Raw genomic sequence first — 26,757 nt, forward strand, 5'->3', positions numbered from 1 at the left:
GCAAGTTAAATCTTTCTTACTATTGTGTTTTTATTGTGGCTTTTCATATTAATATAATAATTTGGGATCAAGGAGATTGTAAAATATAAGTAGTCTATAAGGGACATGCACTAGCTTTTGCTAGAATATATAATTTTGAGAAGAACTGAAGGATCTTTCCAATGGTACAGTCTTTGAAGTATTTCATGAAAGTTAGAAAATGTTACTATATAAGAGTTTTAAATATCATATCATAATAACATTAGTGTAAAAAAAAACCTTGACAGTGAAAAATGTGTGCCTAAAAGAGACATAATCCTTATCTTTAGGGTCTGCATAATCTTGTTCTTATGTTCTTTCTTTTTATTATATAATATATCCCTTGCTTATAGGTAGCTAGGCTATTTTGTCACTTAATGAAATGACATTTGAGGTCATTTTGAGTTATTTCAAATTACTATTTAAAGGGTATAGGAAATAGCTACCTTATGGACATGCTGTCTTTGTCTATCCATCTTATATATTGAACTTGGATCTCAGCAGAAGAGGGGACTTCTATAGTAGGAGGAGAATCTGTCAGAATTTTTAATTAATTGTGATTTATTAATGAATTCATTTAACGAATATTTATTAAACACCGACTATGTGCCAGGGATTAGTTTAGATATTGGGGATGCAGCAGTGAACAAAATAAAGTTCTAACACTTGGGGTTGAAACAGAAAGGTAACATTAAAATAAGTACAATTATATGTACTTAAGGAAACATTAAAATAAGTACATCTACTATGTCAGATGATAATCAATACAAGAGAAAAAAGGCAGGGCCGGGTACGGTGACTTATGCTGATAATCCCACACTTTGGGAGGCTGATGTGGGAGGATTGCTTGAGCTCAGAAATTTGAGACCAGCCTAGGCAACATAGCAAGACCTCATCTTTACAAATAATTAAAACATTGGCCAGGCATGGTGGTGCACAACTGTGGTCCTAGCTACAGTTGCTGAGGTGGGAAGATCTCTTGAGCCTGGGCAGTCAAGGCTGCAATGAGCAGTGATTGTGCCACTGCATTCCTGCCTGGGCAACAGAGCAAGACCCCATCTCAAAGGAAGAAAAAAAAGCAAGAAAGGAAAAGCAAAGTAAGAGATATAGGCAGTTCCCTCATGTGTATTTTTCCAATTTAAAATTTTATAAAACCATAACTCTCTGACTTTATGTAGAAAGGATATCACACTGGGATGAACTTGTAGCTTTTTCCTTGATGTAATTCAACCGATGGGAGCCCAATTCTGGTACATAGGCTGTCTAGAATTTGAAACAAATCAAAGAATCCATTCTTTTTTTGCTGAGAAAATTTTAAGAAATCACGTGGCTATGTGTTATTATTTTTACAAGATGACTGATCACTATTGTGTCTTCTTTTAGTTTCTCTCAGAGCACCCTACCCAGACTACAGGCTCTGGAGGGTGGGGACCATGTCTAGGTTTTTTACTGATGTATTTCATAATTTGGCACATAGAGAGCAATAATACTCCTTTGAATGAAGAAATGAATAATTATAATTGCGTGATATGTGATTGCGTCATTTCCTCTCAATATCCAAACTTCTAACAGAATACAGATCAATTGTAGCAATTTGTTTCTAAGTAAAGACAACGCATGGTGGCGCTGCAGGCTAAGGCTTCAAAAAAGGAAAAAATTAAAAAGCCCAGGAAATACTCCGAGCTACTTCAGACCTCTTTCAGTCTAAAAGCAGAGCACGGACCAGTGTCTCCGGAGAATGCTATTGCCCTTGTCCGGAAGGTTATCAACGGACAGATCGATCACTGCCTCTGTCCCATCTCTCCCTGAAGTAGCTCTGACCCCGGTTCCTTGAAAGGGGTTTGCAGAAGTAAAGATGGAGCCTGCAGGGGAGCGCTTTCCTGAACAAAGGCAAGTCCTGATTCTCCTTCTTTTAGTGGAATTGGCTCTGGCAGGCTGGGAACCCCGTCGCTATTCTGTGATGGAGGAAACAGAGAGAGGTTCTTTTGTGGCCAACCTGGCCGATGACCTAGGGCTGGAAGTCCGGGAGTTAGCAGCGCGGGGAGCCCGGGTAGTTTCTGAGGATAACGAACGAGGCTTGCAGCTTGATCTGCAGACCGGGCAGTTGATATTAAACGAGAAGCTGGACCGGGAGGAGCTGTGTGGCCCCACCGAGCCCTGTATAATGAATTTCCAAGTGTTACTGAAAAAGCCTTTGGAAGTATTTCGAGCTGAACTACTAGTGAGAGACATAAACGATCATTCTCCTGAGTTTCCTGAAAAAGAAATTACCCTGAAAATCCCAGAAATTAGCTCCCCTGGGACTGTGTTTCCTCTGAAAAAAGCTTGGGACTTGGACGTGGGCAGCAACAACGTTCAAAACTACAGTATTTCTCCCAACTCTCATTTCCATGTTTCCACTCGCATCCAAGGGGATGGCAGGAAATACCCAGAGCTGGTGCTGGACACAGAACTGGATCGCGAGGAGCAGGCCGAGCTCAGATTAACCCTGACAGCGCTGGACGGTGGCTTTACACCCCGATCTGGCACCGCCCAGATCCTCGTCTTGGTCTTGGACGCCAATGACAATGCCCCGGTGTTTGCGCAGGCGCTCTACGAGGTGCAGGTCCCAGAGAACAGCCCCATAGGTTCCCTAGTTGTCAAGGTCTCTGCTAGGGATTTAGACACTGGGACAAACGGAGAGATATCATACTCCCTTTTTTACAGCTCTCAAGCGACAAGCAAACCTTTTGAGCTAAGCAGCATCTCAGGAGAAATTCGACTAATTAAAAAACTAGATTTTGAGACAACGTCCTCATATGACCTAGATATTGAGGCGTCTGATGGCGGGGGACTTTCTGGAAAATGCTCTGTCTCTGTCAAGGTACTGGATGTTAACGATAACTCCCCAGAACTAACTATTTCATCACTTACCAGCCCTATTCCCGAGAATTCTCCAGAGACAGAAGTGGCCCTGTTTAGGATTCGAGACCGAGACTCTGGGGAAAATGGAAAAATGACTTGCTCAATTCAGGATGATGTTCCTTTTGAGCTGAAACCTTCTGTTGAGAATTTCTACAGACTGGTAACAGAAGGAGCGCTGGACAGAGAGACTAGAGCCGAGTACAACATCACCATCACCGTCACTGACTTGGGGACTCCAAGGCTTAAAACCGAGCACAGCATAACCGTGCAGGTCTCCGACGTCAATGACAACGCCCCCGCCTTCACACAAACCTCTTACACCTTCTTTGTCCGCGAGAACAACAGCCCCGCCCTGCACATCGGCACCGTCAGCGCCACAGACAGAGACTCAGGCACCAACGCACAGGTCACCTACTCGCTGCTGCCGCCCCAGGACACGCACCTGGCCCTCGCCTCCCTGGTCTCCATCAACGCGGACAACGGACACCTGTTCGCCCTCCGGTCGCTGGACTACGAGGCCCTGCAGGCGTTCGAGTTCCGCGTGGGCGCCACAGACGGCGGCTCCCCGGCGCTGAGCAGCGAGGCGCTGGTGCGCGTGCTGGTGCTGGACGCCAACGACAACTCGCCCTTCGTGCTGTACCCGCTGCAGAACGGCTCCGCGCCCTGCACCGAGCTGGTGCCCCGGGCGGCCGAGCCGGGCTACCTGGTGACCAAGGTGGTGGCGGTGGACGGCGACTCGGGCCAGAACGCCTGGCTGTCGTTCCAGCTGCTCAAGGCCACGGAGCCCGGGCTGTTCGGCGTGTGGGCGCACAATGGCGAGGTGCGCACCGCCAGGCTGCTGAGCGAGCGCGACGCGGCCAAGCACAGGCTGCTGGTGCTGGTCAAGGACAATGGCGAGCCTCCGCGCTCGGCCACCGCCACGCTGCACGTGCTCCTGGTGGACGGCTTCTCCCAGCCCTACCTGCAGCTCCCGGAGGCGGCCCCGGCCCCGGCCCAGGCCGACTCGCTCACCGTCTATCTGGTGGTGGCGTTGGCCTCTGTGTCGTCGCTCTTCCTGTTCTCGGTGCTCCTGTTCGTGGCGGTGCGGCTGTGCAGGAGGAGTAGGGCGGCCTCTGTGGGTCGCTGCTCGGTGCCCGAGGGCCCCTTTCCAGGGCATCTGGTGGATGTGAGCGGCACCGGGACCCTATGCCAGAGCTACCAGTACGAGGTGTGTCTGTCGGGAGGCTCTGAGAGTAATGAATTCAAGTTCTTGAAGCCTGTATTTCCCAATATTCTGAGCCAGGAGTCTAGGAGGAAATCAGAATTTCTAGAATAATGTAGTATCTGAAGCTTTAAAATTAATTCTGTCTTTCTCACTTTTCAGTTTGTTTTCGTGAAACCGGTAGTAATCTTTAATTCCACTTTTTAAAAAAATTTCTATTGTCCTTAGTAATGTTACTCATTTCGTTAGCCTGGTTGTTATATAATTAGTTTTCAAGTTATTTAATTATTATAAATATTTTATATCAGGAAATTTCACATTCCTGAATAAATTTATAGTATCTCTTCCTGAAGGGTAATACGAAAGTTAACCCAAACTAGTAAACATAACTCTAATTTTGAAAATACCTTTCACACTATATGACACTACATAAGAATTTATGATTTTTGAAGTCGTATTTCATTTTTAAAGTTTTTTTTTAGTTTTTTAATTTACACAGCTCTGACTTTTTGATAGAAGTTTGGGGTGGAATCATTTCACATTTATCTACGTGTAGTTTTTCCAAGCTTCCTACGTGAAGTTTTGTTTTTTCACTAGTGAGATATATGGATAATTTTAAGCTACTCTTTTCGAGATCACACTTGTAAGCATTAGATTTTCATTCTAAAACACATATGTCATCTCATAAAATATATCTGCATAATGTACTCTTTCTCATGTAAATTAACATAGAAAAGACTAATGGGTTCTTCCTTATCTCTCTCTAAAATTATGATCCTATTAAGAGTGCTGGACAGGTTTTTCAATACCCAGATTTACTGTGTTTAAGGTGTTTCTATAAAGCCAATAGACGCTAGGACCAAGTAATGCATCTCCTACAATTTCCTCTTGTCACAGTAGGAAAATCTTAACAGAGTTCCAAATTCTGGACTTCAAGGAGCTTCTGATGATACAGTATGCCAACAACTATTTGTCTTTGGATGGTGACATTGTTCTGATTGATAAGGAATTTGAAAGAAAATACATTGTAGAATTAATATTAGTTAACCAAACAAAATTTATTAAAAGATATGTTGGTGAAGGAGTTGAATTATTTGAGGAAAAAACATCTGCTCGCTTGTTTGGACTCTTCTCTCTCCAGGAGTTTCTCAACTTTGCAGATACTCTAGAATGGTATTGCATGCAAAATAATGACCACCAAGATATTCGTGCCCTAATGCCTGAAACCTATGAACATGTTATACTGCAAAGAAATTAAGGTTTAAATGGAATTAAGGTTGCCAATCAGCTAAACTTAAAATAGGGAGACTCTCCTAGATAATCTGAGTGGGTCTATTTCAATCAGTAGAAAGGCCAGAAAAGCAGAGTTAAGTCTTCCCTGAGATGAAAAAGAAATTTCACTTTTGGACAGCAGCTTCAGTTTATGCCCCAGAATTCCAGCCTGCCCCTCCCAACTGCCTGCTGTACAGATTTTGGACTTGTCTAGCCACCATCCACAACTGAATATGTCATTTCCTTGCAATAAATCGATTACTATACATCTCCTGCTGCCTGTTTCTCTGGCTGAACTCTGACAAAGACAGATTTTAATACCTGGAAGTGAGTTGCTATTATAACAAACACCTAAAATGTGCAGGTAGCTTCTGAATTGGACAGAGTGGGCAGAGGCTGGAAGAACTTTGACAGGCATGACAGAAAAGGCCTCTCTTGCTTTGGATAGACTGTTAGTAGAAATATGGTGTTAACAACTCTGCTAGTGAGGACTCAGAAGGAAGTGAAGAGCATGGTAGAGAAATACATTGCCTTAGAGAACACCCACATCACTTTAAATAGATTGTAGGTAGATATGTGGATTTTGGCCAGGTACGGTGGCTCACACCTGTAATCCCAGCATTTTGAGAGTCTGGGGTGGGTGGATCACGAGGTTAGGAGATCGATACCATCCTAGCCAACATGGTGAAACCTTGTCTCTACTAAAAACACAAAAATTAGCTGGGTATCATGGCACATGCCTGTAATCCCAGCTGCTTGGGAGGCTGAGGTAGAATTGCTTGAACTTGGGAGACGGAGGTTGCAGTGAGCTTAGATCATGCCACTGCACTCAGCCTGGTGTCAGAGCTAAATTCTGTCTGAAAGAAAGAAAGAAAAAGAAAGAAAAGGAAGGAAGAAAGGAAGGAAGGAAAAGAAAGAAAGAAAGAAGAGGGAGGGAAGAAGGAAAGAAAAGAAAGAAAGAGAGAAAGAAAGGAAAGAAGAATGTTAAAGTCTCTGCTGGTGAGGGTGCAGAAATGAGGAAAATCTTATCGAAAATGGAAGAAAAGGAAATTATTTTATATGGTGAGAGAAAACTTACCTGAATTGTGTCCTGTAGTTATGTAGCAATGAACTTGGAGACTTAGCTGAGGAGATTTTCAGGCAAAGGGTTGAATGTACAGCCTTTTTCTTTCTTGCTGCTTATAGTAAAATGTGAGCAGGAAAAGAACGAGAGGAATTAGATGAGAGAAGATCTGTGAAGCAAAAAGGAACCAGGACCTGATGATTCACACTGCAAAAGATGTTAAAATCGAGAGATTCACTGCCAAGGATACATGTTCTGGAGAGAAAGCCACAGGCATACCAGGGTAACCTTTTTCTACTGCCTTGAAAGAATCAGGGCAGTCAATCACACAGAAGACTCTCTGAAGAGACTAGACACATGCTTTTACCTGTGAAGCCAGAAACCCTCCTGTGATAAGCCCTAATTTGGGCTCTCAAACGACAGAGGATTAGTCCCAAGCCTTGAAAGCAGGAGTTTCCCTGGATGTATTGCCACATTCCTTGGTGCGGGTGATTTTTATTTTTACTTTTACTTTTTTACACAGTTGTCAGACTATGTTCCAATTGTTTACTTAAGATGTGTGAGACAGTTGTCAGAGGAGTGAGGTAGGAGACCAGCACGACTTATTTCCCTGTCAGAACAGGATGAAATGAAGAAATTGGCAGGAACCAGCAGGTGATGCACAAGTGAAGGGAACCCCCCTACCCCCGCAGGAACTAGCAGGTGGTGCTGAAGGCAACCTCTAATTGCCCTCACTTCTCATTAGCATGAGACTCCCACCAGCCCCATGACGACAATTTACAAATGTCATAGCTAGCCAGAAGTTACTGCCCTTTTCCATAGCAACAACCTAGAAGTTATTGCCCCTTTTTCTAGAAAGTTCTGAATAACCAAATCCTCAATTTGCATTAACTCACCCCTTAATTTGCATGTAAGTAAAAGTTGGTGTAAGTGAGTGTTAATACAGTTGGCAACAACCCATAAGCTACTACTGCTAACTCCCGGTGAACTGCAAAAGGGTTAGCCCTGCTCAGCACGGAGCGGTCCCTTTCAATGGAAGATTGTTGTCTAACACCACCTGCTTGCCCTTGAATTCTTTTATGTATGAAGCCAAAAACCCTCCTGAAATCAGCCCTAATTTGGTCTTGCATCAGTTGTATTGTTTTCCCTGGCATATTATCAAGGGACAGTACTCTGAACTACTGCAATTAATATCATAGCATCGTTTAGTCATCTCACAATTGGCAAACATATGCAAATAACTGAATTTTCAAAGAAATATTCCTGGCTAATAGCATCTCTCAAAGTTGAGTTTTGGAGAACAGAATGAGAAAGTGAACTGATAAATGTCAGGTGTGCTTTTAAATCTGCATTAACGGTATCCTGAGCAAGATGACTAAGACGTTTATGCAGCAATCCAGAATACCCTGTCTCCATCACAGGCAGGAAAGTAGCAAAGCTAAAAATTTTACTTAGTAAAATTGACTAAATATAGATTCTGAAAATCTTCATAAGCAGATCAGCAATCTATACATTTTTGTGGATTATGGCTATTGGAAGGGGAAGTACCAATTCTCCTCTATGTCACACATAGCACCTTGAACAATTTTGAACATGAGTGACAAGTAATTATTTCTTAGTGAATAAAAAAGTTAAGGACAGTGAAATAAGTTTTTTAGAAACTAGCAGAATAGAGACTCATCAACATAAACAGATCCATTCATTTTACCTATTTTCTCTCTCAGACCTTAGAGACTTTCTTTGAGATTTCTATAAATCTCAACTTGCCTTTTATGATCTTAATCTAAGGCCATTGACCTTCTTGCTTTATTTCCCTTCCTTGCTTTTATTTTCTTCCTAAATGGCAATTGGAATATATAGGTAGTTGTGGCCAAATGACAGCATTCACAAGGTGGAAGGTACCTTATTCCAACAATTGGAAAGTGGAAAATAATTTGAATTTCTTCCACAAATGAATTTAAATGAGGGCAATAGTTTTCTGAGAAACCCATTGGCTATATTTTTGGTATTGTAAACATAAGCTTCATTGTCCTCTAAACAATTAAACTTCTAAAACCACTATTGAAAATAGCAACACGGACCTTCTATTTCTAGTTTGATTACTGTAAACATGGAAATTATGTATCATTTTAGACAATTTAGTTAATACAACTATTTAAATGTGTATAAAATTATCCCTTTTTGGCTGACGGCTGAATTTTTAGAAAAGATTTTCTTAAAAGTTGAAAGCTTGGCTGTGCTAGCAGAGGTATCTCTGTATATTATGAGGTCATAATGGAGTGTTATGAGTTATCTTTGGGATAACTTTCCTAATCTTATACAAACACTGTAATGATGTATTTTCTTCACAAAAGAACAAAGGAGACATAAATATAATGAATTTTTTTTGTTAATCCAATGCCGATTCCTGTAAAAATGAATTTCTTCCCTGTAAAATCAATAGAATATAGGCACTAAATAGCAAACCCCTTTCATGTATATTTCCAATCTATTAAGGGAGAGGCTTGTGTCTTTTTTCCCAAACAAAGCCAAATAACATTCAATGAGAGTTCACTTTGGCGATGTTTAATGAAAATCTAACTCAGATAGAGGCCTCACTGGAATACACCATTAACAGAAATGTAATCTGAGCAAAACCCTGCAGACTTTATCCTGGGAAATGTAACAAAAAATAATCAGAATATTGTCTCTAATGCTGGATCGGTAGCCTGGAAATCACTGCAGAAGTTTTACCTATGGGAGGCTATGGGAACCCTCTTGTGTCATGTGATCTCAAATGTGAATGAGCAGGTCAAGAACTAAGGATATTCAAAAGATTGAAAATGTCCAAATAGGCAATTCTGGAAATACCCCAACATTTTTTGGATATTACATTTGACTTGAAACAAAAAGGCATATGCAATACTTTGCCCATGTTCTGTTCCAAGTTCTCTTTCTGACCAGAAGTTTTTATCTGACAGTTGTTAAAAGTCTGATCCATGCCAGGGAAGGCAGACATTCCAAATTCAGGCAGACACAAAGAATGGAGGTTAAAGATATTCCTGAGCATGTTCCTTGAAGGAACCTTGTGCCTCTCAACTAGCCTGTCCCTAAATGTTATGCCTCAAATTATCACTACTGCCATCAACGTTCAGAACCATGTTTAAAAAGCATATGCTTTTCTGCATGTCCCCTATATTCTGCATTGAAAATGACTGTTAGAAAGTCATACTTCATGGTAACAGAAAATGTAATAACCAGAAAGATCTTTTGCCAACTTACTATCTCTGTTAGTTTAAATTATTTTAATCAACACAAATCAAATTCAAATTAGCTCTCAAGATAAAAAATAGAATTTGTTGAGAAGCTATTGGGGTATATAATGTAATTTAAGATACAATTGGAAATCAAAACCAATTGAAGAGTAAGGCAGTAATAATTACAAACAAAAACTTAAAAGAACATTTTTTCTATCCTGCTGGTTTCATTCCCTTTTTACTGCAGACCAGCTTCTTTCACATGGGGAAAAATGCACTTATATTTCAGGAGCCTAAAAGTTATGTTAAAATTATTGTAAGTTGACTCACACCTTTTCTGGTACCAAGTTTGGAAATACTGGTGGGCTTATATCAACTCCAAACTAGGGCTAGGAAGCAGGAGGTTTGTGTCTGTTGGTTTAAGAACATGACTGCTCCCATTTGTTTCACGTGAGTTCAGTGAGGTCAAGATATGTGCACTCCCTGTAAGAGGGGAGGCAAATGCATATCTGCATGTGTCAGTATCCACCAACACCAATGATTTGAAATTTAGAGTATCTCATTTAATCTTTTTCCCATAATTCTTGTGTTTTATGTGTCTGCAAATATTAAAAAAAATTTCTCCACAATTAGGGTAACATATGATAGGTCAATTACTTTGAACATCCAGTCATTTTTCTGTGTAATGGTCATAGGTGACAATGGCAACTCAACATTGCTGCTGAATTTCTGTATAGTGCTAAGCTCACTAAAGAAAACTGATGGCCAGTGAGGACAAAGTAGACTATCTGGAATGGTGGCAGTTAAGGTGCTTCCTCTTAAAATAAAAACTAAAATCAGTGAGGCCTGTGACATCTATTTCTTCATCAAAATCTTCCACAGAACATTCATTTTAGCCAGCACAGTAGCCATTAGCATCTTTTTAAGTGGATGTTTTTCTTACACACCTAGATGCCCCCTTAATAGTATGTCATAGGAAGAGATGTAACGGCAAAATGACTTAAATACATGAATTTCTTGTTGAGCTTTCTGTGTTTCTGACTGCAGGAATCATTATCTGACTGACCGGGGCTTTTGATAACTGTATTGCTTCTGGTTATCAGCATAATCACAAACAAATGAAAAATTCTTGTGAATTCTAGGACTTTCAAAAGTTTGTACCACACTTGCAGCCCCCATTATGAATATGAATGGCTGGAGAACAGTAAATACCATTTCCTCTAGGGTATTACCATTAGGACTCAATCTTTAGTAGTCCCTGTCACTTGTGGCAATGATGGTTATTTTCAAGATAATATTAATTTGTATATCATATGAGAGAAGAAAGCTCATTACTACTACTTTTAGATTTGGTCTTTCTCTTGCCTTTTCCAAGTAACATATTTGATTAATTCCTGACAACCTTCTCACATATAGAAATGCATGATTTGAAACAGGCCTATAGATCCCAATGTGTACTACTCCCTTTGTATCTTATTTAATAAACGTTTTATTGGTAAAATCTAGAATTTAAAGGTCTCTCTAAAGCATTAATACTTTTGTCTTCCTTGGACTGATCTGGAATACCTTGAGGAGAGCATTACTTCCCATTATCAGCATAGTCACCAAAATAATCAACAAAAATCTATCATAATACATAAATGGTGATGTCTCAAACAATTTTAGAGTACTTCAGTTACAAATACACGAAGCCCCAGAGTGGTTTGTATATTTGTGTGTGTGCGTATTTGTGCCTGTATATGTGTGTGTCTCTGGTGGGTGGCTTTATTAGACAGTGGCAACAAAGTGCAGAGATAATTATCAGAGTAACCTTGCTTTTCCAAAACTTTTCCACATTAAGATTTTTTTTCTTTAATCTATGAATATATTTAATAAAGTTAGCATTGGCAACATATTATAGAAGAGATTATATTTTCAAATGAAAGGAAATTATCTCTTGTAAATTGAACAATCCCAACATTATTGGATTTAGAATTTCGTGACCTTTTTGGCCTTGAAGGAGCAGCCCAGGGTAAGAGCGGTGAAGTAGGTATGGTAACTTTTCCCCCAGCGAGATCAGGAAACAAAGTTGACAATAGGATCTGACAGGATGAGGGTGAGGTTAATGTGGCAAATGTGTGCAAGAGCAAGGTGGTTCCTGTCTTTACTTAAAATTTCATATTTTGTTTCTCATGGGTGTTTACATTACAGTTTAATTTTTAGAGTATTGCAACAAATAGTATTTTTCTCCAAGTTTTTGGATAATAACTTAAAATTTGCATCTGAGTTACTTGCTTCACCCTTGTCCCAGTTGTTTGTTGTTTCCCACTTACAAGTTCAAGTGAACATCACTGTGGTAGCAATGATGGCCACAGCTGGAATTTGAGCAAAGAAATCTGAAGCAAGTCCTATTTCGAATATGGAGTAGCAGGACCAACGATGGAAGAATACAAAGACATCCAAGCAGATCTCATGAGCTAAAGTCCTGCAGACTGGGACTCCTCAGTACCTGCATGATCATGATTGTCCAGGAAAATTGTTTATATGGTTTTCCTCCAGGTGACATGTGGCAATGTGAAAAATATAAGCTACTAGGTAAATTCAGTGTGATAATTTTGTTCAGAATTTGTGCATCTACATTCATGAGAGATGTAGATCTACATTGTTTTACTTGTAATGCCCTTGCCAGGATTTAGTTTCAGGGTTCTCCTGGCCTCATTAAATGACTTGGCAATTGTTTTCTCCCCTTCTTTTATGAAAGAGTTTATGTAAGACAGTTATTGTTTCTATTTTATGTATTTGATAGAATTTATTGCAGAAACCAACCATGAATGACATTTTCTTTATGAGAAGATTTTGAATTGCATACTCAATTTCTTAAATAAATATGCTGCAATTCTAATTTTCTGTTTCCTCTTCTTTCAGCTGGCAACTTGTGCTTTTTAAGCAAATTTGCCTATTTTATCAAAAATGTTGAAGTTATTGTTATGAAGCTATTGATGATATTTCTCACTCATCTTTCAATGTATTTAGAATTTGTAGTGAGGCCCCCTTTCACTATGGATATTGGTAATTTATGTTTTTCCTCCTTTTGTCTTTATTGGTATTGCTATCAGTATTTCAGTTTTATTAATTTTTAAAACAAACCAAGCATTGGTTTTATTGCTTTCCCTATTACTTTCTGTTTTCTTCCTTTTTTCAGAGAAAGAAAGGCTGGAGTACAGTGATGCAATCATAGCTCACTGTGACATCAAACCCCTAGCTTTAGAGATCCTCCTGAGGCCAGGCACAGTGGCTCACACCTATAATCCTAGCACTTTGGGAGGCCGAGACAGGTGGATAACCCAAGGTCAGGAGTTCGAGACCAGTATGGCCAACATGGTGAAACCCCGTCCCTACTGAAAATACAAAAATTGGCCAGGTGTGGTGTGGGCAGCCATAATCTCTGATACTCAGTAGGCTGAGTCAGAAGAATCACTTAAACCTGGGGAGCAAAGATTGTGGTGAGCCGAGATGGCACCATTTCACTCTAGCCTGGGCAAAAGAGCAAAACTCTGTCAAAAAACAAAACAAAACAAAACACAACAAACAAACAAAAAAAACTGCCTCAGCCTTCTGAATAGCTAGGACTACAGGTGCATGCCACCATATCCAGCTAATTTTTTAAATTTTTGTAGAGACAGAGTCTCACTATGTTGCCTAGGTTAGCCTCAAATTCCTGTGCTTAAGCAATCCTCCCAACCTTCAAAAATGCTAGGATTACAGGTATAAACTACCTTTCCTTGACTACTTTTTGTTTCTTATTTTATTGATTTCTGCTCTTCTGTTTTTCTTTTATTCTACACACTTTGAGTTTAGTTTTCTTTTTCTAGCTTCTCTGAAAGATCGATTCTTTTCTAACATACATTAAAATATATAAAATATAAATTAAAGGTGTACATTTCTTCCTATATATTACTTAGGTTGTATTTCACGAATTTGGGTATGTTGTTTTTATTGCGATTCATGTTGAACTATTCTTCTTTGATCCATTACTTGACTATAATTGAGTTGCTTAATTTCTAAATATCCAAAGATAAAGTTTTTGATATATTCAGCATGTAAGTTACCATAGTGAGTTCTCCCTGTGTACTTGAAAGAAATGTGTAATCTACAGTTGTTAGTTGAGTATTCTATAAATATTAAATCAAGTCACTTGATAATGTTTTTAGATCTTCTTTATTCTTAACATTCTTTCTACGTTCTGCCAATTACTAGGATAAAAGTGTTAAATTCTTCACCTGTGATTGTGAATTTTTTTAATTATTTTCAGTTCTATCATGTTTTTAAACTCATGTCTTTAAAGTTCTGTTATTACATGCACAATAAATAGCTTCTTGATGAATTGACATTCATTATTATAAAACGTCCCTTTTAGTCTCTAGTTACTCTGTCTGATATTAATATAGTCAGCCCACATGTCTTATACTTAAGGTTTGCATGATATATTTTTTCATCCTTTTATTTTCAACCTGTCCGTATATTTAAAAAGCATCTTTTTAAAACAACGTAGCATTAAATCTTGCATTTTATCTGGTGTTAATATGTTTGCTTTTAAATTAGAGAGTTTATTTTATTTATATGTAATGCAATTATTTATAATATGATTATCTCTATTGCAATTTTTATTCGTACCCTGCATTTTCATTCCTTTGCTCCTCATTTTCTCTTTTCTTTTGACTTGATTATATATTTTTCATATTCCATTGTATATTCTTAGTTGAATTTTTAGCTACAACAGTTTCAGGAGTATTTCTTCTAAGGATGACAATATATGGATGGCCTTTTCTTATCATGGTCTACCTTCAATTAGTATTATACAACTTAAGCTACAATATAAAAAACTTTCAATTATGTAATCCCCATTTTTTTGCCATGACATAGATGGATCAGCACAAGACAGAGGACATATATTTGAGAATTCATATGGTGAAGAACCTCTATGAATATAACCAAATTTGAAAATCTCTCAAAAAGATCTTGGTATCTACTCTGTAGAAAATACTCCAAATTGGAGACAAAGATAATGAGACTAATAAACGTGAAAAGATCTCTGACAGATTTCAAATCTAAATGTGCACTAGAGAACTCATGCTGCAGGGAAATTATATTAATTCAGTGAATGCAAGAAAGTCTTCGTTGATCTTTCATTCGTTAAAACACACATGGCATCATACACTGGACACATATCCTATCAAAGCAAGGAATATAGGGAACCCTTTATGTGTTCTCTGTATTTTAGGAATCATGAAAAATTTCACACTGGAGAATAATTCTGTGAATATACATGTAAGCAAACCTTTGTTCATTCTTCACTTATTGATGTACATGTAAGAACTCACAGTGGGCTGGGCACAGTGCCTCATGCCTATAATCCCAGCACTTTGGGAAGCCAAGGTGTGTAGATCATCTGAGGTCAGGAGTTCAAGACCAGCCTGACCAATATGGTGACACTCCATCTGCAATAAAAATACAAAAACTAGCCAGGCATGGTAGTGTGCACCTGTAATCCCAGCTACTCAGGAGGCTGAGATAGGGGAACTGCTTGAACCCAGGAGGCAGAGGTTGCAGAGAGCCAAGATCATGTCACTGCACTCCAGCCTGGGTGACAGAGTGAGACTCCATTGCCAAAAAAAGGAAAGAATTCACAGTGGAGGAGATATAAGAAATGTGAAAAAGCTTTCCATTTCTTTTAATTTCTTAGAAAACATGTGAAAACTATCACTGAAGTGAAATCTTATTAACATAAAAATGTGGAAAAACATTTGGTTGCCCCTAATCCTTTAGAGCATATGTGATAACTTGTATTGTAATTTACCCTATGGATATAAAAGAATGTAGATAGCCTTTATTTCTTCCACATCTCTTACTGTACTTGTAAGAACTAACATTGGTGAGAGGATTTATGAATATAGAGAATGAAGAAAAGCCTCCATTTATTCCTCAAACTTCCTGTTCAAATGAGAATAAACCATAAAAGAGCCCTATAAATGTAAGAAAGATGACCAAGTATACAGTTTGCCCTTCTCTTCTGATAGAAATGTGAGTACAAACCCTGAAAACAGCCTCTATGATTATAAACAATATGAAAAATCCTTCATTTATTCTTCATACTTTACCATACATGTGATAATATACATTAGAGAAACATTGTGTGATGGTTATTTTTATGGGTCAATTTGACTGGGTTAAGGATACCCAGGTAGCTGTGAAAGCATTATTTTTTTTAATCTATCTATGAGGGTGGTCCAGAAGAGATTGACATTTGAATCAGTGGGTAGAGTAAGGAAGATCTGCCCTCATCCAGTGTGGCTGCACACTGTCTAATCAGTTGAGAGCCTAGATACAATAAAAAGGTATTGGAAAGGTGAATTTTCTCTCCCTTCTCATCCTGACACACCTATGTTCTCTTGCCCTTAGCCATAAGAAGTCCAGATTCTCTGGCCTTTGTACTCTGGGACTTATACTGGTGGCCCTCCAGGTTCTTGGGCTTGCAGACTTGCGCTGAGCTATGCCACTACCTTCCCTGGTTCTCCAGTTAGCAGATGACATATCATAATATGATATGAGACTTCTCAGCCCCCATTATCATGTGGGCTAATTCCCATAATAAATTATCTTCATCTCTCTATCCATCTATCTATCTTCTAATGGTTCTGTTTCTCTGGAGACCCCTGACCAATAAACACATTGAATGAATGAAGGGCAGAAACACCTTCACTATTCCTCATCCCTTACAAAACAGTGTGAGAACTCACACTGGAGAGAAATTCTATTAGCATAAGGAGTGTAGAAAAACCTTATCTTGGGTCTAATTTTTTCAAATTGAGGTACAATTCACATTAAAAAGAAACCATATAAGTGCAAAAAATGTAGGAAAGTGTAATCACTCACACTTTAGTACACATGTGAGAACACATACTGAAAATAAATGTAAAGAATGTGAGAAAACTTTCAAATCTTTTTCATGCCTTAGCAAGTGAGAACTCATACTGGGAGGTATGACTATAAGGAATGTGGAAAATCCTTTAGTTTTTTTCTCATATTTTCAAAGACATCTAAAAATTCACATTGGAAAGAAACTCAATGAATGTAATTCATGTGGGAAGGTCTTCAGATACATCTTTTATTATACATAAAATTGATTTTAAAATCTTTAAAATCTTGTAAATATGAATTTAGTATCTCATCCTAGAAGTGAATCCCAGCTCATAATTTGTAGTTTTTATTTTCTAATAAAAACTTCCATGATAACAACTATTGCTCCCAGAATCCTTTCAGTTATCTCATAGAACTATTGATACACATTATTTTTATTATAGTTTACTTATATAAGTGTCTAATTTCCATTGTGAAGTCTCCTTGGACCTATGGATGAAATAAAATAATTTAAAATTTATTTTATTATTGTTCCTAATTAAACTTCACTATAGTTAATGCAAGTGGTCATTGTGCTATTGACCTTGGTACTTTGAGGGTTTCTTTTTTCTGGCTTGCCATAACAGATCCTAGGATTTGCTTACCTGATATCTACCCTTCCCTTCTTCCTTACTAAGAAAACTTAGAATTTTTCAACTTCACTTTTGAAAGCAGTATCTTCAGCAGATTTTTGCAGAGAGTGTACTCTACAACTAATTGTTTTGGTCAATATGGTTGGTAGGAATTTTAAAATGTGCAAAGTTATTGAAAAAGGACCTTTTCATCTGACCTCTGACCCGGTGGTTTAACCTTCTGTATTTTGCTATTGCTTCAAGTTGAACACAGCACTTCAAGTTGAAAAGAAGGACCTTGCAACCATGTGGATGAAAGTTCAGGGTAATGATGATTGTGCTGGACTGTTATATGGCTTAGAAATACATTTTCCAGAATGCTCTTTGCTGTATAGTTCATAGGTTAGAGCTAAACAAAAGAGGAAACTGAATGACATTTAGAATGAAGAAATAAAATAAAAGCCATAAATCTCAAAAGGATGTGGCAGTAGCAGATTGACAAACAGATTTAGAAGTACTCATCAATTCCAAACTTTAAGCATGCCTTCTTGACTACTGGTTGTGTACATCAGCACTGAGCCAACCACCTAAGCACTTAACTTCAATTCCCTCAGAAGTGGTAGCTTCCAGGCTGGGCACAGTGGCTCACACCTGTACTCCCAGCACTTTGAGAGACCAAGGTGAGTGGATCACTTGAAGCCAGGAGTTTGAGACAGCCTGGCCAACATGGTGAAACCTCTTCTGTACTAAAAATACAAAAATCAGATGGGTGTGGTGGCACCCATCTGTAATCCTAGCTACTCAGGAGGCTGAGGCAGGAGAATTGCTTGAACCTGGGAGGCAGAGGTTGAAGTGAGCTGAGATTGTGCCATGGCACTCCATCCTGGATGACAATGTGGGACCATGTCTCAAAAAAAAAAAAAAAAAAGAAGTGATAGCTTCCACAAACATCTCTATAAGCTCGTCATCCTTCATGATCTTGCTTTGGTGGCTAAACTGGCATAGCTGCCTGAATTTCCTTGCAAGCTTAAACCTTTTTGTTCATACCACTGTTACAGAATTTCCTGATTAGAGGCTTTCTTTAATATTCTGACTCCATTTTCTCCACATTTATCAAAGGTCTAATTTTTATGGTGAGCATGCAGTTCCCATAATACTTCTCAAGACTCTATTTCTCCAAGTCATACAATATTGCAGGAAAGATGAATAAATAAGTATCTTTATTCCCCATTGCATTGTTCAGTTGCTACACCACCCTTGCCCCACCTATTTCTGGACTGTCTTAGGAGAAAAATCAGTACCTTGTTGGTTTGTTGAGCATATCTTGGGAGGTTTTTGTTATTCAAAACCAAATAAAGTCCCTAAATAATAAATGTAGTATGTGTTAAATTAAAACAATCAATGTAACTCATTGTACTAACAAAGGAGCAAATTCAAATTATCTCAATAGATACATAAAAAGTCTTTTTTAAAAAGTCTAAATGGGCCAGGCATAGTGGCTCACACTTGTAACAGTGGTGTGAACGAAAAGGTTTAAGCTTGCAAGGAAATTCAGGCAGCTATGCCAGTTTAGCCACCAAAGCAAGATCATGAAGGATGACGAGCTTATAGAGATGTTTGTGGAAGCTATCACTTCTTTTTTTTTTTTTTTTTGAGACATGGTCCCACATTGTCATCCAGGATGGAGTGCCATGGCACAATCTCAGCTCACTTCAACCTCTGCCTCCCAGGTTCAAGCAATTCTCCTGCCTCAGCCTCCTGAGTAGCTAGGATTACAGATGGGTGCCACCACACCCATCTGATTTTTGTATTTTTAGTACAGAAGAGGTTTCACCATGTTGGCCAGGCTGGTCTCAAACTCCTGGCTTCAAGTGATCCACTCACCTTGATCTCTCAAAGTGCTGGGAGTACAGGTGTGAGCACTTTGAGAGGCCAAGGTGGATAGGATTTCTTGAGCCTGGGAGTTCAAGACCAGCCTGGGAAACATGGCAAGACCCTGTCTCTACAAAACTAAAATTAAAAAATTAGCCAGGCATGGTAGGGTGTGCCTATAGTCCCAGCTACTTGGGAGGCTGAGGTGGGAGGATTACTTGTGCCTGGGAGATCAAGGCTACAGTGAGTGCTGATTGCACTTCTGTATTCCAGCCTGAGTGACAAAGCAAGATTCTATCAAAAAGGAAAGAAAGAAAAGGAAGGAAGGAAGGAAGGAAGGAAGGAAGGAAGGAAGGAAGGAAGGAAGGAAGGAAGGGAAAGAAAAAAAAGAGAAGAAAAAAAGAATAAAAAACCAAAATAATTACAAATGTACTCTTGTGAAAACTTTCAACATATCTGGATGAGAACATCCTTACGCTGATTTTTAAAAATTTACAAACCACCATCATACTTAATGATAAAATGCTGAATGCTTTCCCTCTAAGATTGGAGTCAAGATCAGAATGTTCTCAATGCATCTATTCATTATTGTGAAAGATCTAGTCAATGCAAAAAGGCATGAAAATAAATATAAGGCAAATGGAAAAATATTGTCTTTATTTACAGATGACATAATTGTATATATTGAAAAAAACCTACTGTAATTAATGAATAAATTCAGCAAGTTTTCAGATATGTTTAATATACAAAAATTCACTGTATTTTTATATAATCAAAACAAACACATGAAAAATAAAAATGAAAAAGTGCCATTTATAGTAGCATAAAATGTAAATAATTGGGAATAAGTTTAACTAAAAATATGCAAGGTTTTTACACTTAAAATTACAAAACATTGCAAAGAGAAATTGAGAAAATTTAAATAAATGAAGAGATATGCAATGATTGTGGATTGAAAAGCTCAATATTTTTAGGATATCCATCTTCACCCAAGTTGACCTATAGATTTAATGAAAGCCCAATCAAAATCCAAGCAGGCTATATTGTAGAAACTGGCAAGTGGCAAGCAGCACATTATCTATCTATCTATCTACCTACCTACCTACCATCTGTCAATCATCATACACATTAAATATATAGATTTGTAAAACATATTATATGTCTGCATATGCCAAGACAGTGTAACCAAGACAGTGAAGTGTTGGCATCAGGATGAACAGATAAACTAAAAATCATAGTATAATTCTAATTATTTGAAGGGAAAGTAAATAGTAAAACTTTTTTCTGTCTAGTATTATTTTATACTCATGGCATTTATGGACCTGTTTTAATCAAATATACACTTTTATCCATTTTTGCTAATTAAACTATTATAATTAATCATTAAGAGACCTCTTAAACTGGCTTCTGTGGCCTTTTAACTCAACTTTATTTTGAAACCATCTTTGCTTTCTGGCAATAAGAAGAGGTCACAAAATTATTACATTTTGTTGCTGATCCAGACATGTATTTGACTATCCTCACAAAGAGCCCTAGTTTCTTTAATCAAATAAAGATACTAGAGAACAAAATCTTGGCACCAGATGGTATATAACAGACTTTTTTTCATGGGCTAATAATTTTTTTAAAAAATTTAGAAAACAAACATAGTCAAGATATATTTTAAAGGTGCATATTTCTATCTTTTTACCTAGTTCTGATATATTTTATGTACCTACTTTATTTTAATATACTTCTTTCAAATCATAACACAATTAGCTTTATTATATAATTATCTGAACCATACAATTTTTTTCATTGAAAATCTTGATTAAAACTAAACCAATGATTTGATTCGTGTTTAAAATCTATTAAAATTAATTCCATGTCAAAGCTATTATAACACTAGTCATACATTTTCTGGAAACTATGACACCTTCTGAGTATATCTTACAAATGATATAAAGTCAACTGTGCCTTTAATTATATGCAAGTTTTAAAGTTTTACTGATTATAAAAAGTTTTTGTCTGATATATACTTTAGTACAATCTTTAATTTTGTTTTGGAGATAATAAAAATTCAGCTTATTATTCATATTTAGATAATGTATAATGCTATTAATTCTTAGTAGATCAGCATTTAGGTAATGGAAGGCACATGAAATCAGCTGTACCAGACCATATTATGAAATAAGAAGAAAACACAAGCAATTTGTTCTCTAAAGTCATGTACAGGAAATTCATGTATCCAGAACCTAGGTCACCCATACTAACTTAAGAGTTATGTGTACATTAATTCTTGCTAAGTAAACCCATTCAGTATCCCATTGCTTATAAAAACAGATAATCTAGGAAAAATTACCAGTTGAATTCAAGGTTATAGTCCAAAAAGAATGAGCAAATGCATGTGTTCCTAAAGCACACAATTTAGTTGAATCCAATTTACTTTTATGCTAGATTTTGTGACAATAATAAACAATTTGAAAACTTCAGTGTCTTAATGAAACAGAAGTTTATTTCTTGCTCATAGAAAAGTCTATTTCAGTCCAGACAAGTCTTCAGGGAAACTGTCCTTTATGTGATAGACCAGCATTCCAGGCTACTTACATCTTATGACATTTCACCACCAATATGTTCTTCCTCAAATGGCTGCAGCAGAAAAATGAGTTAGAGATTAAAATATCAGCAACAAAAACTTTCTTCCTGAAGTGACTCAACACTTCCACCAGCAAAATTAAGATACATGGGGGCCAGGTGTGGTGTCTCACACCTGTAATCACCAGCACTTTGGGAAGTTGAGGCGGGTGGATCGCCTGAGGTCAGGAGTTTGAGATCACCCTGATCAACATGGTGAAACCCTGTGTCTACTAAAAATACACAAAAGATTAGCTGGGTGTGATGATACATGCCTGTAATCCCATCTACTTGGGAGGCTGAGGCAGGAGAATCGCTTGAAGCCAGGAGGCGGAAGTTGCAGTGAGCCAAGATTGTGCCATTGCATTCCAGCCTGGTGACAGAGTGAGACTTCATCTCAAAAAAAAAAAAAAAAAAAAATACATGGTTATGCCTCATTTGAAGGTGACAGAGAACTTCAAACCTCCTGTGTACCTAGAAGTAGAGAACTTGATATTGGTAATATTATCAAGTAAAAAAAAATATCATAGTAATAATGCATGCCACTCAAATAAGAAGGAAGATATAGAAAAACATGATGTGAAAGTTTTGCTTAAAATTCCCTTTTGACTTTTAGAGCCAAATTGCAGATCCAGTTTTGTAAGTAAAGATGTTTTACTATTTACATTATTTGTACATTTTGAGGCAGTTTTGTGTTGAACTCCAAAATTGTCTTATTTTAAGTCTCTACAAACAAATACAGTTGTTTAATTAGTAATAGTTTAGTCTTAACCCCCACCCCCAAAAATTGTAAGAAAATATTAGAATAGACCGAGCATAATGGCTTAGAGCTGTAATCTGGTACTTTGGGAAGCCAATGCAGATGGATCATTTGAGGCCAGGAGTTTGAGACCAGCCTGGCCAACATGGCAAAAACCCATCTCTACTAAAAATACAAACATTAGCTGGGCATGGTGATGCATGCCTGTAGTCGTAGCTACTCAGGAGTCTGAGTCACAAGAATCATTTGAACATGGAAGGTAGAAGTTGCAGTGAACCAAGATCTCACCATTGCACTCTGGCCTGGGTGACGCAGTGAGACTCTGTCTCAAAAAAATAAATAAATAAAATGCCAATGATTACTATGTAAAATTATCAGAGAAACATTTTGTGCAGAATTCTTCACATTTTAAATTACATACTTTAAAAGAACATCTCCCTTTAACAAAGAAGAAGTAGGGGTAATTTGGTCTTTGGCTCAAAAACGCAATTTGTGGGCCACATTTTAAATAATGTGAGGAACACTGCATTGAGTCACTCAGCCTATATTCTATCTCCTTCCAGTGAACTGGAGAAGACCGCAAGCCAAACATCACATTTCTGAGATACCTTTACAGCTAGAAGTATGGATTCAAATTGGCTTCCACCAACTGGACACATACACAAGTTTAAAGACAAAATCCTTTCTTCTGCCTATCTTACCTGGAGTTCCCCTAAAACAAGACTCCACAAGAAGGTCTTGGGTAGAGAAAATTTGTTTGGGAAGTGATCTCAGGAATCACAGGAAGAGAGAGAAAAAATGAGAGAAGTGTGAAAAGTAGGACAATAAATGGATTATCATGGTGTATATATAAAGTTTAATCCCACTGGGAACTCTAACCAGGTTGACTGAGTTAAGGAATTTTCCCATAGATGACACAGTATTTATCCCATCAACCTTTAACCTTCATTGGTTGAAGGTTTATCTGAAAGATATTTAATTCCTTGAATTTATTAGATGTCCTACTTGTGAGCTGAGCAAATTTTTATGGCACCATTGAAACCCCTCAGGCAGTAAAACAAGTTCTTACAGTAGAACTGAACAATGTACCAGAAATATAGCAGAAATAAAATTGAACTTTAAGATGGGTCAAGGGACTATGATAGGACCATCAAAAGCATCTACTATAGTCCAACTGTTTTACCACTCAATCACTTGTGCCACACGTTGAGTCCACTCTATTACTGATGCTTCAAGGTAGCAAATGGCCACGAAATATTTTTTGAAGACTAAAATTAAAAGGTTTTCCAGACTCCAGTGCTATAGCTAGTCCTAAGACTGTCATTGATACCCTTTGTCTTCCTCCTCTGTCATGCCCTCTAGGTTCCCCTCATCTATGGCATGGTCTAGCTTGCTTGGTATGGTAGGCCTTTACCCCTCTGTTCACCTCTCCACGGCACACCCTTGAAATCAACCAAAATGTGAAAAGTATTTTTGTACTCTGTGTAACAAAATATTTATGAATCGTAAAGGATTTTTCATGTGTGTACCATTAATTATTAAAGTGACCTTTTTTTCTGATAAGTTTAATGTTTAGGTACCTGAGCTTCTGAGACCTTGCTATTATCAGGTATGGTTGCTGCAATTGCCTATTGACTGTTATGAATAGGCATGGAAGCAGTATGAGATACCCAGCAAGCCTCCTGAGTTCCACACATGGTCTTTCCAGTCTTCATTATAAAGCAACATCCCTATCTCCTCAAGGCAATCAAGGTCCAATGATCTTACTGTCCTAGTAATTCATTTATTGGCTCCTTGAATACTGGCATGAGACACCCAAAAGTATCAGGAACAAGTCATACTGGCATGAGACACCCAAAAGTATCAGGAACAAGTCATAATTTTAGGTTCAGTGAAACAGTTACTGTGTATCTTGATGGAAGCATCATCCTTTTGGAGCAAGGACCTCTAATCATATAGCCTAGAGTTGCGAAAATTTTAAACACACATATTTCAAGCAGTTCGACATGATCATTGATGAGAGGGGCCAGTCCTGCTTTCACCCTTTAATTCCCATATATTCTATATTCTATAGGAAGATGTGTTGTTATTAACAGCTAGAATATATAGGTAACATATGTATTAGAATAACATAATGGCCTTTGTTTCAATGGACATACAAAATCAAGGAGGACAGTGCCCCAGTCATTCAGGGGCACTCATGCAGAAGCAACCAAGAATGTGCTGAACAGTATTCACTTTGATCCTGAGAACCCACAGACACTGAGACTAAAATTTGCCAAAGTCAACACCAAGATGGCCAACAGCAAGCTAGTGGCAACTCCAAATCCAACCAACGTGTACTCTGCCCTAGGAGCACACTTCATTGCATGGAACCCATATAACCTGAGGGGGCTGCTCTGATCACTGCATCCCCAGAGACCTGGGCCCCCTACCCTTTGTATAACACAGAGTTGACCCCAGCCATCCCCCATGCTGCATTCACCTACCCAGCTGCCACTGCTGCTGCTGCCGCCCTCCATGCTCAGATGCCCTGGTACCTTTCCTCTGACACCACCCAGCAAAGATGGAAGTATCCTAAGTTTTGTTGATTCTTCAGTCTGGTCACTATGGAGTGGGTTCTCGAATCTCTGGTGGTGCCTGGACAGGTGCTCTGAGCTCCCACCTCCCCCAAAAGGCCTGTGCAGAGCTACTGCTATACCAGAGACTGTGAATCCTAAGCCTGACTCAGTGGACTGCTTCCTGTTTCCCCTCCTTCCTCTTCCTCAGCCCTGCTCTGCATCCTCAAGCCTTTCTCCAATGCCTACCAGGAGGATTTGGGGACCTTCTCACTGGGGCACCCAAATCCAGCTCAGAGGCCTCACTAGGACCCGACAAGGTTTGACCTCCCAACCAAATTTTCTTCTGTAGCTTCCCCTTGAGGAAATGAGATGTTTAATTTTGCATGTTTTCTGGTGTGAATTAAGACACGTACACTTGAGTATACATGAGTGTACAGTTTGTTTTCACAGTGTCATCACAGCAACAGGTCCTGGCTCCCAATGAGTCATCCTGTCTGGCCCCTCTCTCTTCACCCCTGCACCCACTCAGCATCAGGGAGGCCCGAGTTCCAGGGCCCCACACACTTCCAGGCTCAGCTCCAGCCACTAACGAACAGATAGATGGGTTTGCTCTTTGTATGCTCTTTCCTTTCAAATTGGGTTCCTCTGCTCTCATCTTCTTGCATGGGCCAACAGTCATAAGAAAGCCCTCTCTGCCCGTTCTGTTCACCTCTCCACAGCACACCCTTGAAATCAACCAAAATGTGAAAAGTATTTTTGTACCCTGTGTAACAAAATATTTATGAATCGTAAAGGATTTTTCATGTGTGTTCCGTTAATTATTAAAGTGACCTTTTTTTCAGATAAGTTTAATATTTAGTTTCAGGCATGAAGAAGAAAAGCGTTTCCATTCTTCAACAGTAAGCCTTTTGTTTAAGAAAAATGAAATGGAGGAAACATTGTGCTGTGTTTTCTGTTTTGTAGCATGTCAGTGCTTTAATGTCAGCCACAGCTGTGACTGTCTTGCCATTTCAAACTTGAGAGACTAGGTGGATGTTGTCATTGCTGATCCTGTGAGAATGTGAAACTGGATAATATATGAAATGCAAAATAAAACAAATTCGAAGTGAAAAAATAATACTAATGCCCCTTCATTGGTGTATCCCTATTTGCATTAGTGAAGTAAATGTATGGGCCAGGTGCAGTGGCACATGCCTATAATCCCAGCACTGGGAGACCAAGGTGGGCAGATCACCTGAGGTCAGGAGTTCAAGACTGGCCTAGCCAACATGGCAAAACCCCATCTCTACCAAATATACAGAAATTAACCGGGCATGGTAGCAGGCACCTGTAATTGCAGCTACTTGGGAGGCTGAGACAGGTGAATTGCTTGAACCCAGGAGACAGAAGTTATAGTGAGCCAAGATTGTGCCGTTGCACTCCAGCGTGGGTGACAGAGAGAGACTTCATCTCAATAAGTAAGTAAGTAAATAAATAAATGTATGGAAGTCTATGGACTCTCCTGAAGAAGACTCTGCAGATGACTTTTCTTATATCATCTAATAAATCTACTCTAATATGTTTGCTTCTTCTGACTCCTTCAGTACTCTCCAAGGCAGTTCTGATATCTCCAACTTGTTTATTATAGTCCATCATTATGCCCAAACTTCAAGAGGACTAAGCTTCATAAGAATATGCCCAGCAATGTATTAGTTCTTATCATAGGTGTTATTGCCAGGAGGCAATTCTGAAGTACGAATCTGAAGTCAA

The 26,757-nt window shown here is 38.5% G+C and overlaps 2 protein-coding genes across 2 annotated transcripts in view; both read left to right on the forward strand.

The window, feature by feature from the left end:
• Positions 1-26,757, forward strand: part of PCDHB4 (protocadherin beta 4) — a 212,976-nt gene that overhangs the window by 155,242 nt on the left and 30,977 nt on the right. The window lies entirely within an intron of this gene.
• On the forward strand, positions 1,709-12,575 carry LOC100896102 (protocadherin beta-15). Its single transcript, XM_017968342.4, has one exon. The coding sequence runs from the start codon at positions 1,874-1,876 to the stop codon at positions 4,235-4,237; it is 2,364 nt and encodes a 787-aa protein (XP_017823831.2). The 5' UTR covers positions 1,709-1,873; the 3' UTR covers positions 4,238-12,575.

The sequence above is a fragment of the Callithrix jacchus genome, chromosome 2, assembly GCF_049354715.1.
Source record: "Callithrix jacchus isolate 240 chromosome 2, calJac240_pri, whole genome shotgun sequence".
Lineage (NCBI taxonomy): Eukaryota > Metazoa > Chordata > Mammalia > Primates > Cebidae > Callithrix > Callithrix jacchus.